Genomic DNA, 19,756 nt, shown 5'->3' on the forward strand with positions numbered 1-19,756 from the left:
ATTCCCTCAAACATCAACAAAGAAGTGTCTCCCTTATTATAACCACTCGTTTTGCAAATCTGCAGATGAGTCCACTTTAACTAATTAACTAAATCAGATGTCACAAATGGGTACAAGCTTTGGAAACATTGAACACTAGCTTGCTGTTCCTCTTTTCCACTTTTTTTTATGGTTAATTTATAATAATTTTGTATGGCTGCCAAGAGCAATTTTCATGTTATATGTCAGAGGTAGTAAACCTAATTCTGATTAATACAGCAATATTGATATAAGAATAGTAACAGTATTGATATTGATCATATCAACTGAAGCAAAATGTTAGAGACAAACACAAAATCATTTTAAGCTTTTGATCAGCACAAAATCCTAAACTGCACCAACTATCGTCTTATTTTTCTTTGATGCCACTTCCATTCAGTTAAATAATAAAATGGCATCAAGTGAAGAAATTTGTGTTAACGGCCATCTACAGTGACAATGCTGTGACAATGCAGAATGAATAATGCCCTTGTCAATCAAGCTTGCTATCCTTATTGTGGTGAGAAAGATGGATTTATGTGCAAAATTTATAACAACTGCTTTCCATTCACTGTAATTTTCAACAGAAGAATTATGTTGTTATAGTGGACCGTATGCTGCATCTCATCTGACCCTTCCCATGCAGCTCAATAAATTATGTTAAATAATGGCCTGGATTTTCCAGGAAATAGTACAGGACAAGGACTCCATGAAACACCCTAGCTCCATGGTACAGGTTTTCCAATTAAACACTAGGACAAGGAATCTGTGACATCAAAGTAATCTCATTAAACTGTCTAGGAACTAAAATGTTGAGAAAATTTCAATGGTAACAAAATTGGAATTAAAAAGCTGATATTAATCTTTAAAATACACATTTTTTAATTAAAAAGACAAATAAAAGTTAGAAACATTGAATTTAACTAATTTGAAATATCATTCAGATTTAAAAAAAAATTGCCTTGTATTTCAAACCACACAATTTACAAGATCTCCTGTGGACTTTATGATGGGAGGCAGCTATATTGTGACCAAAAACCCTCTGAAGTCATCACCTCTGGAAACCACTAATTGTGGGCAAACATTCACAATCAAGGGTCAATTGCATTTACATTGTTAGGAATTTGCTGTGATGTGTTGGTGCAACATACAACAATTACAAAGAATTACATAAAATTCTTTACAGGTTAAAGTATGTATAAGGAATAAATACCTGCAGGCAATTACAATGTAAACAGCATTTTAAAATGGTTTAAAGATACACTGCTGTCTAATCCAATTCTGCCCTGAATTCTCAGAAGTCCAGTCACCAGGATGAATCACCCTGAATGAGTATCCCTTATTAAATCACAAGAGATGCCAGCTATTCTCCACTTTATCTTTGAACTGACCTCTTATCCAATAAATGAATGCCATCAAAAACAGGTCTTTGCTGGAAAAACATTCAAAATCATGAAAAAAATAAAATCATCGATGACTATTATTAACAAGTAAAATTGATGTAATTTTATCCTGAGATTCTGATATTAACCACGAAATGTGGAGGTGTTACTGCTAGTCATCATCTAGTTTGAAGCTTCAGATTAAATTACAGTTTTGTAACCCTGTTAGTTTTGAGTTGCTCAAAACAATGTAAAATAATACAAATCCAAATGTAAACACCATCTGTCTGTAAAGTGAAAGAGCTGTAGCTTTCTCTTAGAGCAGTTGATACCAAATTGTAATTTTCCCTCAGGATATTCTCTAGTGATCCAGCTATAAAATTTTCTTCAGTTTAGGCATGAAGGAAAAATTTTAAAACATAATTGGCAACCTCAATCATTTTGTAATAGTCTGCTTTTAAGTGAATGATAATAAGCAAATCAAATTAAAAATGAAGCTCCATGCTGCAATCACAAAGTAGGCAAATTACTGACAACTACAATCTTCAACACTGAATCTGATTCCTGACCATCCCATCAAGATGAAATAGCAAGAGGCTTATGACAGTAAAAAAAACACAGTACATTCAAAAGTCTGTGTGTTTAAAGCCATAATTATTTAACCAAGCTTTTATGATTTAAGACTATTGAAAATAGGCTGCTGTTAGAAGATGCTTACGGCTCCCTCTACTGTTGAGTCACAGTACTACAGCCAACTGCATGCAACTTTCTGAACAACGTGCATAAAATGCTGGAGGAACTCAGCGGGTCAGGCAGCATCTATGGGGGGGAGGGGGATAAACAGTCGAAACTTCATCATAGATGCTGCCCGACTTGATGAGTTCCTCCAGCATTTTAGACCAGAATTTGACCATTGAGTCTGCTCTGCCATTCCATCATGTCTGATTTACATCCTCTCTATCTCGGCCTTTCAATATTCTATAGGTTTCAACGAGACCCCCTCCCCAGGTTTTTAAATACCCAACAGGTTTCAATAAGGTCTTGTGTGTGTTGCTCAAGATTTCCAGCATCTCCCGAATATCTTGCGTCCAAGATTGGCAAAGGGAACACTGAATTGTTTTTGTCACCTTTGCCAAAGTCAAATTAGTCAGATGCTGTGGTTAAGAAAGTCCTTAGCAACACAGAACACCACTGCCAACAGACTTGCCGTTTAGATAAAGTACCTCACCACTGAGAAAGCCATCTCATTTGTGAAGAGGCAATTCCCAACCGAACTGGAATCACTGAAGGATGATCGACAGCTGTGGCAGGGTCTGATTCCTATCACCTCCTTCAAAGTAAAAACAAGCAGTATACGGTAAGAGGCATCAAGGATTTGCTCTTAGATGAACCCAATGCTGCTTATGTCTGACAAAACAACCCCCGACGACTGTGTGATTTCACTCTCTGAGACCGATGTGAGGCAGTGTTCAGGAGAATGAACCCACAGAAAGCATGAGGCCCAGGTGGGTACCTGGCTGAGTACTGAAGACCTGCACTGGTCAAATGGCTGGAGTGTTCACTGATACCTTTAATCTCTTGTTTCAGCAGTCTGAGGTACCCAGCTGCTTCAAGCAGGCTTCAATTAAATGATATGAAGAATATCATAACTTGCCTTAATGACTATCACCTAGTAGCACAGTGATGGAGTATTTTGAGAGGTTAGTGTCAAACCAAATCCTGCCTGAGGAGTGACTTGGACCTGCTCCAATTTGCTTACAATTACAATAGATTGACAACAGATGCCATTTTATTGGCTTTTCACTCAACCCTGGTATATCAGGACAGTGCAGATGCATTCATCAGGATGCTCTTCATTGACCACAGCTTGGCATTCAATACTATCATCTCAGAATCAGTTCAATGCAATACATAATATAGAAAAAAAATAAGTAAATCAATTACAGTATACATATATTGAATAAATTAAAATTGTGCAAAAAATAGAAATAATATATATTTTAAAAGTGTGGTTGTGTCCAAGGGTTCGATGTCCATTTGGGAATCAGCTGGCAGAGGGAAAGAAGCTGTTCCTGAATTGCTGAGTGTGTGCCTTCAGCTTCTGTACCTCCTACTTGATGGTAACAGAGAGAAAAGGACATGCCCTGGGTGCTGGAGGTCCTTAATAATGGATGCCGCCTTTCTGAGACACCGCTCTCTAAAGATGTCCTGGGTACTTTGTAGGCTAGTACCCAAGTGGAGCCAAATAAATTTACAACCCACTGCAGCATCTTTCGGTCCTGTGCAGGATACCAGACAGTGATGCAGCTTGTCAGAATACTCTCCACAGTACATCTATTGAAGCTTTTGAGTGTATTTGTTGACAGACCAAATCTCTTCAAACTATAGCCGCTGTCTTGCTTTCTTTATAACTGCACTGATATGTTGGGACCAGGTTAGATCCTCCGAGATCTTGACACCAAGGAACTTGAAATTGTTCACTCTCTCCATTTCTGATCCCCCTATGAGGATTGGTATGTGTTCCTTCATCTTACCCTTCCTGAAGTCCACAATCAACTCTTTCGTCTTACTGATGTTGAGTGCCAGGTTGTTGCTGCGAAACCACTCCACTAGTTGGCATATCTCACTCCTGTATGTCCTCTCGTCACCACCTGAGATTACACCAACAATGGTTGTATCATCAGCAAATTTACAGATGGTATTTGTGCTATGCCTATCCACACAGTCATCAGTATAAAGAGAGAAGAGCAGTGGGCTAAACACACACCCGAGCTGTACCACTGTTGACTGCCAGCAAGGAGATGTTATCACCAATCTGCACAGACTTCCGGTTAGGAAGTCAAGGATCCAATTGCAGAGGGAGGTACAGAGGCCCAGGTTCTGCAACTTTGATGAACAGCATCCTGACATAGGTGTTTGTGTTTTCAAAGTGATCTAAAGCCGTGTGAAGAACCATTGAGATTGCGTCTGCCATTGACCTATTGTGGCGATAGGCAATTTGCAATAGGTCCAGGTCCTTGCTGAGGCAGGAGTTCAGTCTAGTCATGACCAACCTCTCAAAACATTTCATCACTGCTTCCAGGCAATAGTAATTAAGGCAGATCACATTCTTCTTCTTGGGCACTGGTATAATTGTTGCCTTTTTGAAGCAAGTGGAAACTTACGCCTGTAGCAGTGAGAGGTTGAAAATGTCCTTGAATATTCCATACAGTTGGTTCGCATAGGTTTTCAGAGCCTTACCAGGTACTCCATTAGGACCTTCCACCTTGTGAAGGTTCACTCTCTTTAAAGACAGCCTAACATCGGCCTCTGAGACAAAGATCACAGGGTCATCGGGTACAGCTGAGACCTTCACAGCTGTAGTTATATTCTCTCTTTCAAAGTGGGCATAGACGGTGTTCAGTTCATCTGGTAGTGAAGCATCGCTAACATTCATGCTATTCGGTTTCTTTGTAGGAAGTAATGTCTTGCAAACCCTGCCAGAGTTGTCAAACATCTGATGTTGCCTCCAACCCCATTCAAAATTGTCTCTTCACCCTTGAAATAGCCCTCCACAAATCATACCTGATTTTCTGGTACAGGCCTGGGTCGCCAGACTTGAATGCCACAGATCTAGCCTTCAGCAGACGATGTACCTCCTGGTTCATCCACGGCTTTTGGTTTGAGAATGTACAGTAAGTCTTTGTAGGCACACACTCATCCACACAGGTTTTAATAAAGTCGGTAACAACTGCAGCATACTCATTCAGGTTCAAAGATGAATCCCTGAATACAGTCCAGACCACCTAATCAAAGCAGTCCTGTAAGCGCTCCTGTGCTTCCCTTGTCCATACCTTCATGGTCCTCACTACTGGTGCTGCAGTCTTCAGTCTCTGCCTATACTCAGGGAATAGAGGTACAGCCAGGTGATCAGACTTCTCAAAGTGAGGGGTGGAATAGCACAATAGGCATTCTTGATGGTGGTGTAACAGTGGTCCAGGGAGTCAGTAAACTTCAAGACCCTGGCTTCAATACCTGCTTGTGCAACTGAAGCCTAGATTTCCTCACTGGAAGACTCCAGTCAATTCAGACTAGCAACAACATCTCCTCTACAATCACCATCTGCACAGGTAGATGACAAGAATGTGTGCTTAGATCCCTGTTCAGCTGACTTTATACTTGTAACTGTGAGGACAAGCTCCAATACCATATTCCTGTTCCTGTCAACACTACTGTGTTGGCCGAATCAAAGGCAGTGATGAATCAGCATACAGCAGGGAGATTGAAAATCTGGCTGAGTGGTGCTACAACAACAACCTCTCACTTAACATCAGCAACCAAAAAACTGATTGTTGACTACAAGAATAGGAAACTAGAGATCTGTGAGCCAGTCCTCATCGGGGGATCAGAGGTGGAGAGGGTCAGCAACCTTAAATTCCTTAGCGTTATCATTTCAGAGTCCGGGGTCCAGCATGTAACTGCCTTTACAAAGAAAGCATGGCAGTACCCCTACTTTCTGTGAAGTTTGTAAAGATTCGACGTATCATCTAAAACTGAGAAACTTTTATAGATGCACAGTGGAGATTATATTGATGGGATACCTCACAGCCTGGTATGAAAACACCAATGTTCTTGAATGGAAAAGCTTACAAACAATAGTGGATACAGCTCAGTCCACCTCAGGTAAAGCCCTCCCCACCATTAAGCAAATCTCCAAGGAGCACTTTTTCAGAAGAGCAGCATCCATCTTCAAGGACCCCCAGGATCCAGACCATGCTCTCTTCTTGCTGCTGCTATCAGGAAGGAGGTAGTGGAGCCTTAGGAACCAAACCACTGGTTTCAGGAATTACCCCTCCACCATCAAGCTTTTGAACCAGAGGTAATAATTTCATTCACCCCAACACTGAACTGTTCCCACAACCTATGTACTCACTTTCAAGGACTCTTCATTTAATCTTCTCGATATTTATTACTTATTTATTTACCTATCATTACTTTATCTTTTGTTTTGAATTTGCATACTATTGGTTAATCTGTCTTGTCTATGGTTTTTCATCGATTCTACTGTTTCTTTGTAATTATTTTAAAAATGCACAAGACAATGAATCTCAGAACAGGAGATGGTGACACAGTTTGAAAATAAATTTAATTTGAACTTTGAATGTTGCCATTCTGAGATTAGCATCTTTATCCACACTTTACTCCACAGAACTCTTAAAGTCAAACAGACAAGCCTAGCTGGAGAAGCAAAGGGAAGCCTTACCCCCTGCTGTCTATAAGGAGTTTGCATGCTCCCCGGTGACCACATGACATAGGTGTTAGGATTAATGAGCTGTAGGCATGCTACACTGGCATTGGAAGCCTGTGGGCTGATCTCCGGAAGGTGCTGGGTGTTGAAGCAAATGACCCACTCCAGTGTACGTGGTAAATAAAGTTCACTGCATTTTAAAAGCTGCACACTGCTTAGGACAGTAACATTACAGCAATATCCTAAATGCTCTTCAGGCTTTAGTTCTACCAAGCTGCATCTGACTCCCTACACTTAATCATGTGTAATATATCTATGGATGGGTCTTCAGACAAAGAGTTTTCTAAATTAGATAAATGGAAATTCTGCTTCTAGCATGATGTGGAAACTTAGTGAGGTAATTGATTTTCATTAACTTCAATTTTGGCTAACCAAAACAAAATAAACTTTATCAATTGCATACATTATGTGACAAGCCATTCTTAGAAATTTATATCTTTGTTAAAGACAGTATATTAAGATCAGGAAGTAAGGTAATAAAATTGTTCTGTGAATAGGATTAAGTTTAATGCACTGAGCAATGATTTTCTGTTTAGTGACCCACTATCTTTTTATTAAACCATTAAATGCAGATATATTACTTGTTTTCCATACATAATATTCAAAATGACAGACAATCAGGGCAATGCCTGTTAGCTGACAGAACAAAAATAAAATGCATTTTAATCATGACAGAAAGAAACTGATATCAACCTCATGTTTATTGACTGCTCTGGGCAGTGAACTTCAAACACCAGCAGCTCTTTACTGCTCAGGATTCTGACAAACTGACAAGCTAGAAAGAAATGTCTCTGTTAAGTAAATAGTAACAAAAGCAAGAAAAAAAATGTGACCTTTTTGTCTACTCTCCAGGACAATCTTAAAATTAAAAAGCAATGAAATTTAAAAAGAACTTTGCAATAAATCAGCAAAACAGTTTGTATTTCACTTCTGGTAAAACATTATATACACAAGCTAAATATATTTAACAATTTCACACAATAGAATTTGCATTAATTTAGACCTAAAGTCAGATTTATGAAATTCTTTCCAAGAAACCCCCTATTAACCAAGAGCAGTTGCATTAAAGCCTGTTCCTATCTGCATTCAAATAAAATGTTGCTATTCATTAAAATCCAAGAATAATCTGGAGAGGTAGGAGGAAATATAATTCTTTTGGCAATACATACCAAATAAATTCTTCCCATCTCTTTCAAGCACGGTTTTAGCATAACTATGTACTTTTGAAATGTTAAACTCCTTCCTAACAGGTAGCACTTGATTACACCTATTAAGCCTTCGCCAAGATTTACCAGTTAATGGAAATATCAAGCAGATGTGACATTAAGGGGACTTGGTTAAAGTCAGATAGAAAAATAAAAGTGCTGGACTTTGAATAACAAGTGCGATGAAATATTCCTCTCCATTATGTGCCCACAAGTGTCATTGTTGATAAGTGTATAACTCTAAGTGGCCCTTAACTGTAAATCCCTGAAAATGTTAAGTCACATCACAAAAAGTGAGTCATCACAAACCATGGCCATTTGGCTTAAAACACAAACTGCTTGAAGGACGCTCAAGGTAATTTCAATATCACTTCCAACTAGACTTTCAAGCAGAGTTTTACTCTCAGTCAGAAAGCCACATCCAAATCGTGCTCTTTTGTACAGCTATTTTGCCAGAGCATTTAGATCTAAATTTTATGCCAAACTCATGAACGCATAAAACTGTAAAAACAAACAGAAGGGATAAATTCAATCTATTTCATCTCTTTATAAAAGGAAAATTAAAACTTCAATCCATTCAACAATCATTCATTCCAGTTAGGAAGAGCACATCTATACACAAGGGTTCTGAAGGGTCTCAGCCCAAAACATTGGTTCTTTATTTCTCTCCATAGATGCTGCCTGGCCTGCTGAGGTACTCCAGCATTTTTGTGTGTTGCATTTGTCATCCAGCTGTGGAGTCTTTTAAAAATTTAATAACTACCTGTGTTAATGCCAAAAAAATCATAAGCAAAATGCTGGAGGAACTCGGCAGGCCAGGCAGCATTTACAGAAAAGAGTAAACATTTGACATTTCAGGCTGAGACCATTCTTGGGGACTGAGAAGGAAAGGGCAAGATGCCAGAATAAAAAGGTGGGAGGAGGGGAAGGAGGTTAGTTGTTGGAAGGTGATGGGAGAAGCCAGTTGGGTGACAAAAGTCAAGGGCTGGAGAAAGAAGAATCTGATGAGAAGAGAATGGACCTTGGAGAAAGGGAAGGAGGAGGGGACCCAGGGACAAGTAATAGGCAGGCGAGAAGAGTAGGGAATAGTGGAAAGGGGAGGGAGATTTGTTCTCTGGAAGGAGAAACTGATATTCATGCCACCAGGTTGGAGGGTACCCAAATGGAATATAAAATGTTGCTTCTCCATCCTGAAGGTGGCCTCAGCCTGGTATGAGGAAGCCATGGAGTGACACCTCAGTAGAAAATTGGGAATTAAAATTTTGGCCACTGGGAAGTCATGCAAGTTTTGGCAAGAGTAAGTTAAAAACACAAAAAACTAGAAAGAAACAGAAAAATGTTGTGCCAAAATTATGTTCTTACAATTACAGCTGATTTCAGCTGAAGTACTTGCAGGAATTGTTTTTGTCTCATAAAAGAGGCAAACTGATGACTAAATGCCTTTTGAAGGAATAGATCGATGAATGAGAGTAAAATGAGAAAAAATGCATTTACTCTAGTGTTTCCTCAATTTTTTGCTGATATCTGCTTTATGCCTCCATGTATATCTCTAGTGAGAATTGACAGTGGAAGGTTCCATTTCCCCAGTTGGATTTCACCTGCAGAAAGCAACATACTTGCTGTTGATGTGATAATTTTAAGTAGGCTCAGAATAGGAGTCATGCAAGTACAAAATAGAAATATCTAAAAATGATTTGTGTATCAACATTTTTGAATTAAGACTACATTTTTTAATGGAAAAGAATCACTGATATGCCTGGAAGATAATTTTCAACTTCCGAGAATTAAAGCCTGATGGCAGATCACACAAGGCAGTATAAAGTACTGAATTAAACAATGGTACAAACTAAGTGAATATAATAATTTACTTTGGATCTGGCTGTAGAATTTTAGTTTTTAAATAGGCAATGGGGTGACCCATTGGGGCACCATTTGAGAGAAAGGTAGTGCAGTCTGATGTGACCAGAATGAACATTAAATTTTCCTGTGTGGTATTGGTATTGCTTTGCTTTGGAAATTGAAGAAGAAAAACCAGTTTATTAAAGAAGAAAGACGCATAACAAGGCAAATCGTTTAATGAAGGACACTTCTGATGGCAACATTTCTGGTTGATCTGCCACCCTTGTGCCTCTCGTTGTCATTCTGGAGATGAGTAGTCCTTCCATGTGCCGTCTCTTCATCTCTTCTGCTGTTTGTTCTTTGTCTCTGATCTTGGAGACGTGCATTTCTCAGCTCCTTTGTCTCTTCCTCTCTCCTCCTCCTGTGCCTGTTGTTGTCATTCTGGAGACATGCATGCCTCTCCTACTCTGTCTCTTCTTCTCTCATCTTTTTTGTCTTGACACTTTGATCCTGGAGTCGTGTGGCCCTGGCCTCATCCGATTCTTGTTCTCTCCCTCTCCTTGCCACTTCCCGACAACATTTGGCGTCATCTCTTGACCATAATGTACCCCTTCTCTTTCCACGTGGCATAATTAGGCTGACCATGTTTTTTTACCCTAATGCTGGATAGAAGATATGAAGCAGTACTACCAAAGGAAACTGATTATTCTTGATGATGTGGTTGGCGCTCTCCTAAATGGACGTGATAGAGTCACAGCAAAGGGTTTTATGGGTGACTCAAAGTACATCATTACAGGTGAGGGGATGTTATGTCATGCTTAAATTGACAGAAGATCCGATGTTCAGTTTTTGAATCTAGTCAAGACTTTTATACCTTGTCGGGACCATTTTTGAGTTATTTTCAAAATCTTTGATTTGTTGTTAAAGTACAGATAATAATATATTTTATTATATGATAAGGGTTTTTTCATTTTTTCTTGCTTTCCCTAACAGCTCTGACTTTGATAGTGGGTTTATATTTTTTTCTGTATAACAAAATTATTATATTTCGGTATTACTATTTAATTTTTATGAATACAGGGTTTTGTGATTGTAACTGTATTTTTCATACAATGTATTTGGTATTTTTTGACCTATAATATATCTTCTTGTACTCTGTATTCCTTTATGCAGAAACTAATAAAAATACTGAAAGTATGTCATTACAATACGATTTAATGATCTCTTACTGATGGGTGGCAGTTAGATCTGTCCCAATCCTGCATGTGCTGATGGTAATCAGCAGTATGTGACCATTCAAAATAGAGCTGCCCTGCCCTTTTGCTCCAGTTGGTGTCGCTGCTGAGGCTGGCCGTGTGCATGCGTCTTGGTGCCGCGTCCCGATTTCCATGATGGTGGATTGGCTCTCGGGTGAAAATGGGACATTGATTTTGGCAAATGAGCAATTTTATACGAATATATAACCCTGAACTTTGCCTGTATTCTGTAAGTTAGCGCATTTTAAGACGATTTAGCCAAAAAAAGTGCCGCTGTATTACACCGTTTGTGCTAACTGGAGGTCACAAACGGACAGACAGACAGAGCATGAGAGTTTTAGTAGTATATAGATTTTGTGTGGACATTGAAAGATTCATAGGGGATGATGCAATAAAGATGAACGCATTTAATAACATGCTGACATTCTAAATCCTGCAAATACTAACAGTTTTGACTGCATTTCTAGTAGATTTCAACTTCCAACAATTACTTAGACTTTATTTAATTCTGAACGACATCCTGGATATGCCTTCTTTTTGTTAGTATCATTGGGAGGTGGTACCAGAGTCTGGCAAACCACACTCAATGACTCTTCTTCTTCCCTTCAGCCAACAAATTTTTGAACAGTCCATGAACATTGCCTCATTATAACTACCTTTTTGCACTACTTACTTTTATAATTTATAGTAATTTTATGTGTTTGCACTGTGCTGCCACTGCAAAACAACAAACTTCACATCACACAAGTCGGTGATAATTTAACTGACTCTAATCAAGAAGCTTAATCAGTGGAGACAGAAGAGACTGTGGATGCTAGAAACCTGGTTTAATCAATGGGATACCAACGATTGCTGGAAAATTTAACAAAACAAAGTTGGAGAAATACAAAACTCACTTACTGGTGGATAACTGTTGCTTTTGTACATCCTCCTCACAAAGAGGGTTTTGTTGAATAATGAAACAGTCAGGCAGGGTCAAATCATCCTGAAAATAAACCTTAAGCTCTGCTCTGTACTCATCCTGCAACTGGAAGATGAGTGGCTGTACTTATTTATTTGTCATTCTATTTATTTATTTATTTATTTATTTAACGATACAGTGTGGACAGGCTCTTCCATCCCAACAACCCAACATTTTAACGGGCAATTTACAAGGACCAACTAATCTACCAACTGTTAGGTCTTCGGACTGTGGGAGGAAAGTGGAGCACCCGGAGGAAACCCACATGGTTCATGTGGAGGACATACAAACTCCTTACAGACAGCGCCAGAATTGAACTTGAAACTCTGACATCTCAAGCATAGTATTGCGCTAACCTCTACGCTACCATGGTGCCGTGTAGCTACAATTATTCATGAGGATCTGTGTATACAGGTTTGCACAGATAAAATGTCTGCTGCCTCCATGGACTGAACCTCACAAATCTGTTTTAATAACCAAATATGCACATGTACAGACACACACACACAAAATAATTTTCAAGGTTTCTTTCTCAATAACCTTCTCAATAACAACACAACACCAATTTGGGATTATTTTATAAAATGTATGAAATAACTACTTCCCAATTTTATGACGTATTGTCACGTGGCCATTTTCTGCCTATTATTTCACTTGTCTAAGTACAAGTTGGCAGATGACAAAAGGCAAATAATAAGATACATATACTGCATAGCTGAATTTACACAAGTTAGTGATAAGCCTGTGTAACATTAACAAGCTCTATTAGAAACATTCTTCCACAATGTAGAAATGCAAACATCCAAAGGGAAAACTGGAGAGGATATTTCCTATAGTTTGGGGGGTGGGGGGGGGGGGGAAAGAGGGTCTAGAACCAGAGGGCAAAGTCTCAGAATAGAAGGACATCCCTTTACAACAGAGACAAGGAGGAATTTCTTTAGCCAGAGGGTGGTGTATCTGTGGAATTCATTGAATTCATTGCCAAAGACAGCTGTGGAGGCCAAGTTATTGGGTATATTTAAAGTAGTGGTTTCCTGATTGATTCCATCAATCAGCCATGATGGAATGGTAGGCAGACTTGATGGGCCAAATGGCCTAATTCTGCTCCCACGTCTTATGACCTTAAAATTATTAAACAATGAGTAAATTATTTCTGGTGAAGCAATTTACAGAATTACTTCATTAACTATATGAGGAAAGAGTCAAAAGATATTGGAAGCTTTAAGCTACACTAGATCATTTCCGAAACCATCAACTAAACTAGACTTGTAGTGGAATTAATGCTCAGAAATTTACCAGGTTCCAACAGTATTAATTATACCTAGAAATTTCATTAGCTTTAAATACTACTTCTTCACATGATGTAACTAAATAATGAATTAACACTGATCATACGTTATATCAACAATGCTCCACACAGAAAACGTACCAGTAATGATGAGACATTCATTGTAGTCCAAGGCTTCTGTAAACAGTCGTGAAACAATGAGCTCGGGGTTTATCAAAAACCTTATTTCTTCCTGCACGAGGCCACCACGTGTGACACCACCTCCAACAAATTTATTTGCAAAATCCACCTGAAAATAAAGATAAATATCACGTTTAATCTTTTGATTTTAGGGTTTGGAAACAATTACTACAACTTGAATGGGTATTTTTGGGGCATCACCGGATACCTATGTATAGTCATTGCAACCACTTCTTAAAGCAGGTGCCCACTATCTACAAATTATATTGCACCATGGCACACAGGTGTGTAGTATGGCTGAGGAAAGTCAGTTAGGGTTAGGATGAGATAATATTGGCAGGTAAGCTGGTACAAATGAGAATATGTGCTCGGATTGGGCATGGACATGAGAGTCAAGGATCACTGCACTGCAGGGTACTAAGAAGAAATAATTCAATTCTGCTTCCTTGCTATTAAGTTTGATGTTATGATCTGCCCCCAATTGGACAAGTATTTATAATCCTTTATTTCAATTTAGATTTTCAACTTCTCTTGCTTTATTATCCAACTAATGTCCAGTTATCAAGGAAGATGAAGCATTTTGTTCTCTGGTCACTTTCTTAGTAATACAAGGACATGTGAAAATAGGGTCAGGAGCACACCACTCAAATCCTCAATATATCCTGCCATTTAATGTGGCCTTGGCCAATTTTTCTCAGGTTGCAACTTCCCTTCTGTGCCAGTTTCCTGTAGTTCGTCATTTCCACCTGAAATCTCCAACAACCTAGCATTTACCATCCTTCAAGGTAGAGAATTACTGAGATTCTACACAGCAGATGGTGACAGCATCTCAGTTTTAAGTCCTCTTATCTTAAAGTGAAAACAGCCGAACAATTACCTCATCATATCTGCTCAGGGTCTTTTACCTCTCAGTAAGATTATCTTTCAATCTTTCAAACTCCAATGAATATAAACCTTGTAAATGGAATGGGAACTTTGTAAGGAAGTTCTCTCATTAATGAATCACCTTAACTTTGCCCAAACTTCACTACTTCAGTACAATCCGTTTGATGAACCTTGCAACTAACCAATGTGAACAGAAGCAACGCATCATCCGACTGGCTAATTGTCATGAGTCAACACAAGTCAGCCAAAACCAAGAGTTAATCAGTTTCCCAACATACTCTGCAGTGTGGCTAATTTATATTAATTTGCAACTTGCCCTATCAGCTGAATCTTTGGTTTACTGGAGACCTTTGCTCTGTAATGCAGCTAACTCTAATGGATACTTAAAAATGATTTATTAAAGACCTACCAACAAGCCATTTCTAGATGTAATATTAAGTCCAGTGGCATTTCTCATCTATTATGATAAAAAGTGCCATCATTAGGCCACACTTTCCTGAATACATTCTTCTAGCTAACACAACAACAACATTCACTAAATTCAAGGGCTTAGTTATATAGTTTCGTCCCCTTTATTTCCAGTCCTGATGAGGGATCTCAGCCTGAAATGCCGACTACTTATTCCCCTACATACATGATAGCTGACCTGGTGAGTTCCTCCAAAATTTTGTGTGCACAGCTCTACAAATAGTCTTTGGGTTACATAAGAGTTCCATTCTTGGGAACCATCCTTAACTGATTTCCCTGCAAGTTAGAAACTCAAGCCACAAATAAAACCAATGGAATTTATTGTCTCCAGTCAGAGTTCCATGAGACAATTTATTATTACTATCTTGAAAATTGCCTTAAAATGGGTGAATTTCCAGAGTCAGATTTATGTAAATTAGGTCATTTATAACACTGGACAATAAAGATTTTGCTTCCTAAATACTTTTGGGTGTGCCTTATAGATCTTAGGCTGCTGATTATGAAAATCACCATGAAATTTCCCTATCAAGCACCATTTTTTTTTTAAAAATTGCCTATATTTGTTATTTCAATTCAGAATTCAAGTCAGAATACTTGATGCCAAGATTAAGGAAGGCATTTTTGTTGGTCCACAAACCAAACAGGTCATCAATGATAGGCAATTCAAAGAACTTCTAGTGGGACCAGAGAAAATTGCATGGAAGGCATTCAAGGATGTTGTTGACAAACTTCTTGGCAAATACAGGGCACCAAACTACATGCAGCTGGATGACAACGTGCTTCAAACATTCAAAACCATGAAGTGCAACATGTTCCTACAGATTCATTTTCTGCATTCCCCTTTAGACTTCTTCCTTGCAAATCTTGATGCTGATAGTGACGTGCACAGTGAAAAGTCTCACCAATACATTATGGTCACGGAGAAATGGCATCAGGGCAACTGGAATCCATCAATGCTGACTTAAGCAAGAAGCCTCAAATACAAAGTACAAACAAAAATTATCAACAAAAGATTTTTAGCTTATTGCAAAGTGATAGCACCTTTATGCATTATATTTGATAAAAGTTAATTTCCTGTTTCTCCAAATTCCTAAGCAATACAAGTAGTCTGAAATTTTATTTGTGTTTAGCTTCAAGTGCTCTATCATAAACAAAAAAAATTCTGAAGAAGCAACGTTTCTGGAAAAAAATTGTTGTTCAGTGTATAAAGAGACCTTGTATTGACCTTTCTGTTCAAATGCAGATAGAAAGAAATTATAATCATAATGGAAACAGGTTTCAAACAAATACAGCACATTTATATTTTATATTGAAGGAGTTCACACAAACTGTCTGACATGAGTAGCAATACAAACTAAGTTGTCCAGTAATTTAAATGACTAATCAAAGGTTTCATTGATATTTATTGTATACTAATTAGAGTGGGCACTATTCTCAATATTGTACCTGAGTGTATTGATACAGAAATTAAGAAGGAGCGAAAATGTCTGTAATCTGTTTAACATAACTGAATTTAGCAACTTGCAGTGAAGGAAAGGCTTCATGCACTTTATGGCCACTGTTTCTGACATGAATATAGTTTGAAGTAGTTGAAGATCAAAGACAGATCAGTCTTCTGGTACTTAACACTAAATCAATAAAGCTTCCAGTTTAAGGCTGCAAGGGTTAATTGGTAAAATCACACCTCTGAGTTTCAGATTAAATCTGCACTTCAGTACATCAGTTCTAATGCTGTGATGTTGAAAGCCAAAGGATCCTTTAAAAGCTCTTTGCAAATTCAAAGCAAAAAGAGGGAGAAAACTGATATGAGGCTGTGATCTCATCAGCACTTTGCTCTGGTCTCTGACTTGCCAGATGACAGCTGCCATAGCAGTTCCCTTCAGGCATGCTAAAGTGAAGTGAAGAAATGATAGAAACTGCCTTAGGGACAAAATTTTAAGTAGACTTTTTCCAATGACCAGCAGCATCTTCATTTTTGTTTTGTAACTCGTCCCAATTTGCAGCAAACAGAATGCACATAAAAAGGTATTGCATTATTCTGATTCTAATAGTTTCCCTTGGCAACTTCAGAAGCACTATTTATTCCTCAGCTGTAACCATGACATTAAATCAGACAAGCTAAAAAGTTGTACAAAACATTTGATTCTTATTAACCTACTTTCTATCTGCTTGTTGAAATAACATTTTATGCAAATTGACAATCTGGAATGATAACAACAGTGCATTAATTTTTAGTAAGCAGATTTGGGCCGCTTATCTAAGAAAAGATGTAATGGAATTGGACAGTGTCCAGAGGAGGTTCATGAAAAGTATTCCAGGAACGAAAGGGTTAACACATAAGGAACATTTGACATCTTTGGTCTGTATTTGCTGGAGTTTAAAAGAATGAAAGGGAATCTCAGTGAAACCTACCAAATATTGAAAGGCCTAGATAGAGTGAACGTAGAGAGGATGTTTCATATACTGGGTGCGCCTACGACTGGAGGGCACAGCCCCAGAATAGAACAAGGGTTCCCAACCTGGGGTCCACAGATCCCTCAATTAATGGTAAGGGCCCATGGCACAGAAAAGGTTGGGAACTCCTGGAATAGAGGAATACCATTTAGAACAGATATGAGAAGGAATTTCTTCAGCCAGAGGGTGGTGAATCTGTGGAATTCATTGCTATGGACAGCAGTGGAGGTCAAGTCATTGGCATATTTAAAGCAGAGGATGATAGGTTCTGTCCGAATACTCCGGGCATCAAAAGTTAGGGCGAGAAAGACAGAAGAATGGGATTGAAAGGGATGATGTCATGATGGAATAGGCTCAATGGGCTGAATGGCTTAACTCTCCTCCCACGTCTTATGGACAACTTTTAAAACTTTTAAGAACTGAATTAAAGCTCTTCCTTTTTAATTCTACATAAGGCTACTGGACATTGAACTACTTTGACTGCTTTTTTTCAAAGTTAATTCCCATGGAATATTGTGATTAAACATTCCCCACAGTAGTAGTTTATGGTTAAGCAGCCACTATTCTCTTAACTGTATTTGGTTCAATTCCCTTGTGTTACATGTCTGTGTATTATCCAATTAGGCACATCGGATTGTTCAGTGAGATCCCAATACAATATATCCAGCTGTTTCCTATATTCAATCCATCTTTTCCCCCATCAGGAGTGAAAATAAGGCTGGAGATTTCGGCCACCTGGTGATGGAATGGCTGACACATGTCGACATGTCTTTAAGATTTGCCTCAGTGGATAGTGATCGCTGAAGAATAGCACAAACAGAACACTCGTCACAGTTGTTGGTAGATCTATAAACCACAAGCAAAAAGACACCACTCAAGCTGCACTAATAAGTCAACAGCATGATTGGCAAAAAGGACTTGAAAGCAGCCTCTCCATTTACATTCTCTACTGCCTTTTCATAAGCAGAATGGGTTACAAAAAAGACTTGGGAATCTGAGCTCAATTTAAGTTTTAATTGCCCTCTACATGATACTTTAGATCAAGGTCTATCAATGGCACAATTTAGAGTTAGATTTATTTAACATATGTGCAACAAAATATGTATTTACAACCTACATACCCAAAGATGTGTTTGGGACAGCCCACAAGCGTCACCACACATTTTGGCGTCAACATAGTATGCCCACAATATTTGGCAAAACAGCACAAGTAGCAACAACATCAGCTACACAATAAAGCTCCTTCCCTACTGCTCCAGGCCTCCAGTTCTTGGTCCTAGACTCTCAGACATTGAGCCGCCAACCTCCAGTCCCTGGACTGGAGTCACATCTGGTTCTCACCAACTTTGGTATTCAAGGTCTATAGAGTTCTATCTATATCTGCAGAGTTGCTGAATGTCTGAGAAAGAACTGCATATGGATCACTGGAACTCAACAAGAAATATTGAAATATTCTGCATCAATGCAGAATGCACAAGAATACCAAATACCTCCATGATAGTGTTGCCAGTACTTTTACAGCTCAGCGCATTCTGGAGTTCAGAGTTCAATTCTGGCACCATCTGTAAGGAGTTTTACAGTCTCCCTGTGAACTGTGCGAGTTTCCTCTGGGTACTCTGGTTTCCTCCCACAGTTCAAAGACATACCAGTTAGTAAGTTAATTGATCATTGTGAATTACTCATTAGCCTGTAGGCCAATATTAAATAGGTGGGTTGCTGGGTGACAAGGCTTGTTAGGCTGAAAGGGCATATCCCACACTATATTTCTAAATAAGCACACAAATAAATAAATAAATAAATATTTTTACCAGGTGGAATATTAAGCTAGATCAGGGGCTGACACCCTTCACCAGGACTGGAGAAAAGGGATGAGAAGTCAAAATAAGAAGATGAGGGGCTGGGAGAAAGAAATGTAGGTGATAGGCAAAACTGGGAGAGGGGGAGGGTGGAGCAAAGAGCTGGGGATTTGTTTGGTGAAAGAGATAAAGGGCTGGACAAGGGGAAATCTGATAGGAGAGGACAGATGACCATGGAAGAAAGGGAAGGGACAGGAGCACCAGAGGAAGGTGAAGGACAGGTAAGGAGATAGGTGAGAGAGGGAAATGGGAAAGAGGAATGGTGAAGGAGAGGTGAGGGGAACCATTACCAGATGTTTGAGAAATTGGTGTTCATGCCTTCAGATTTGAGGCTACCTAGACGGAATACAAGGTGTTGCTCCTCCAGCCCGGATGCGGCCTCGTCGCAGCAGTAGAGACAGCAGTGGACTGACATGTCGGAATGGGAAAGGGGAGTAGAATTAAAATGGGTGGCCAGTGGCAAAGTGGTCTCCCAATCTACCTTGGGTCTCACCAAAATACAGGAGGCCACACGGGGAGCACTGGATATAGAAAATGACCCCAACTGACTCACGGGTGAAGTGTCGCCTCGCCAGAGGGACAAATGGAAAAGGGATTTGCATAGAGAATGATCCTAGTGGAAAACAGAAAATGGGGGGGGGGGGGGGGGGAAATGTGCTTGGTGGTGGGATTCCATT

The 19,756-nt window shown here is 39.0% G+C and overlaps 1 protein-coding gene across 3 annotated transcripts in view; it reads right to left on the minus strand.

The window, feature by feature from the left end:
* parga (poly (ADP-ribose) glycohydrolase a) overlaps positions 1–19,756 on the minus strand; it is a 166,516-nt gene that overhangs the window by 26,475 nt on the left and 120,285 nt on the right. For all 3 annotated transcript variants that reach the window (XM_059946705.1, XM_059946707.1, XM_059946704.1), the window contains exon 13: positions 13,378–13,525. In XM_059946705.1, the coding sequence (XP_059802688.1) occupies positions 13,378–13,525 (148 nt within the window). The remainder of the gene's footprint in view (positions 1–13,377; positions 13,526–19,756) is intronic.

This window comes from Hypanus sabinus, chromosome 21, assembly GCF_030144855.1.
Source record: "Hypanus sabinus isolate sHypSab1 chromosome 21, sHypSab1.hap1, whole genome shotgun sequence".
Lineage (NCBI taxonomy): Eukaryota > Metazoa > Chordata > Chondrichthyes > Myliobatiformes > Dasyatidae > Hypanus > Hypanus sabinus.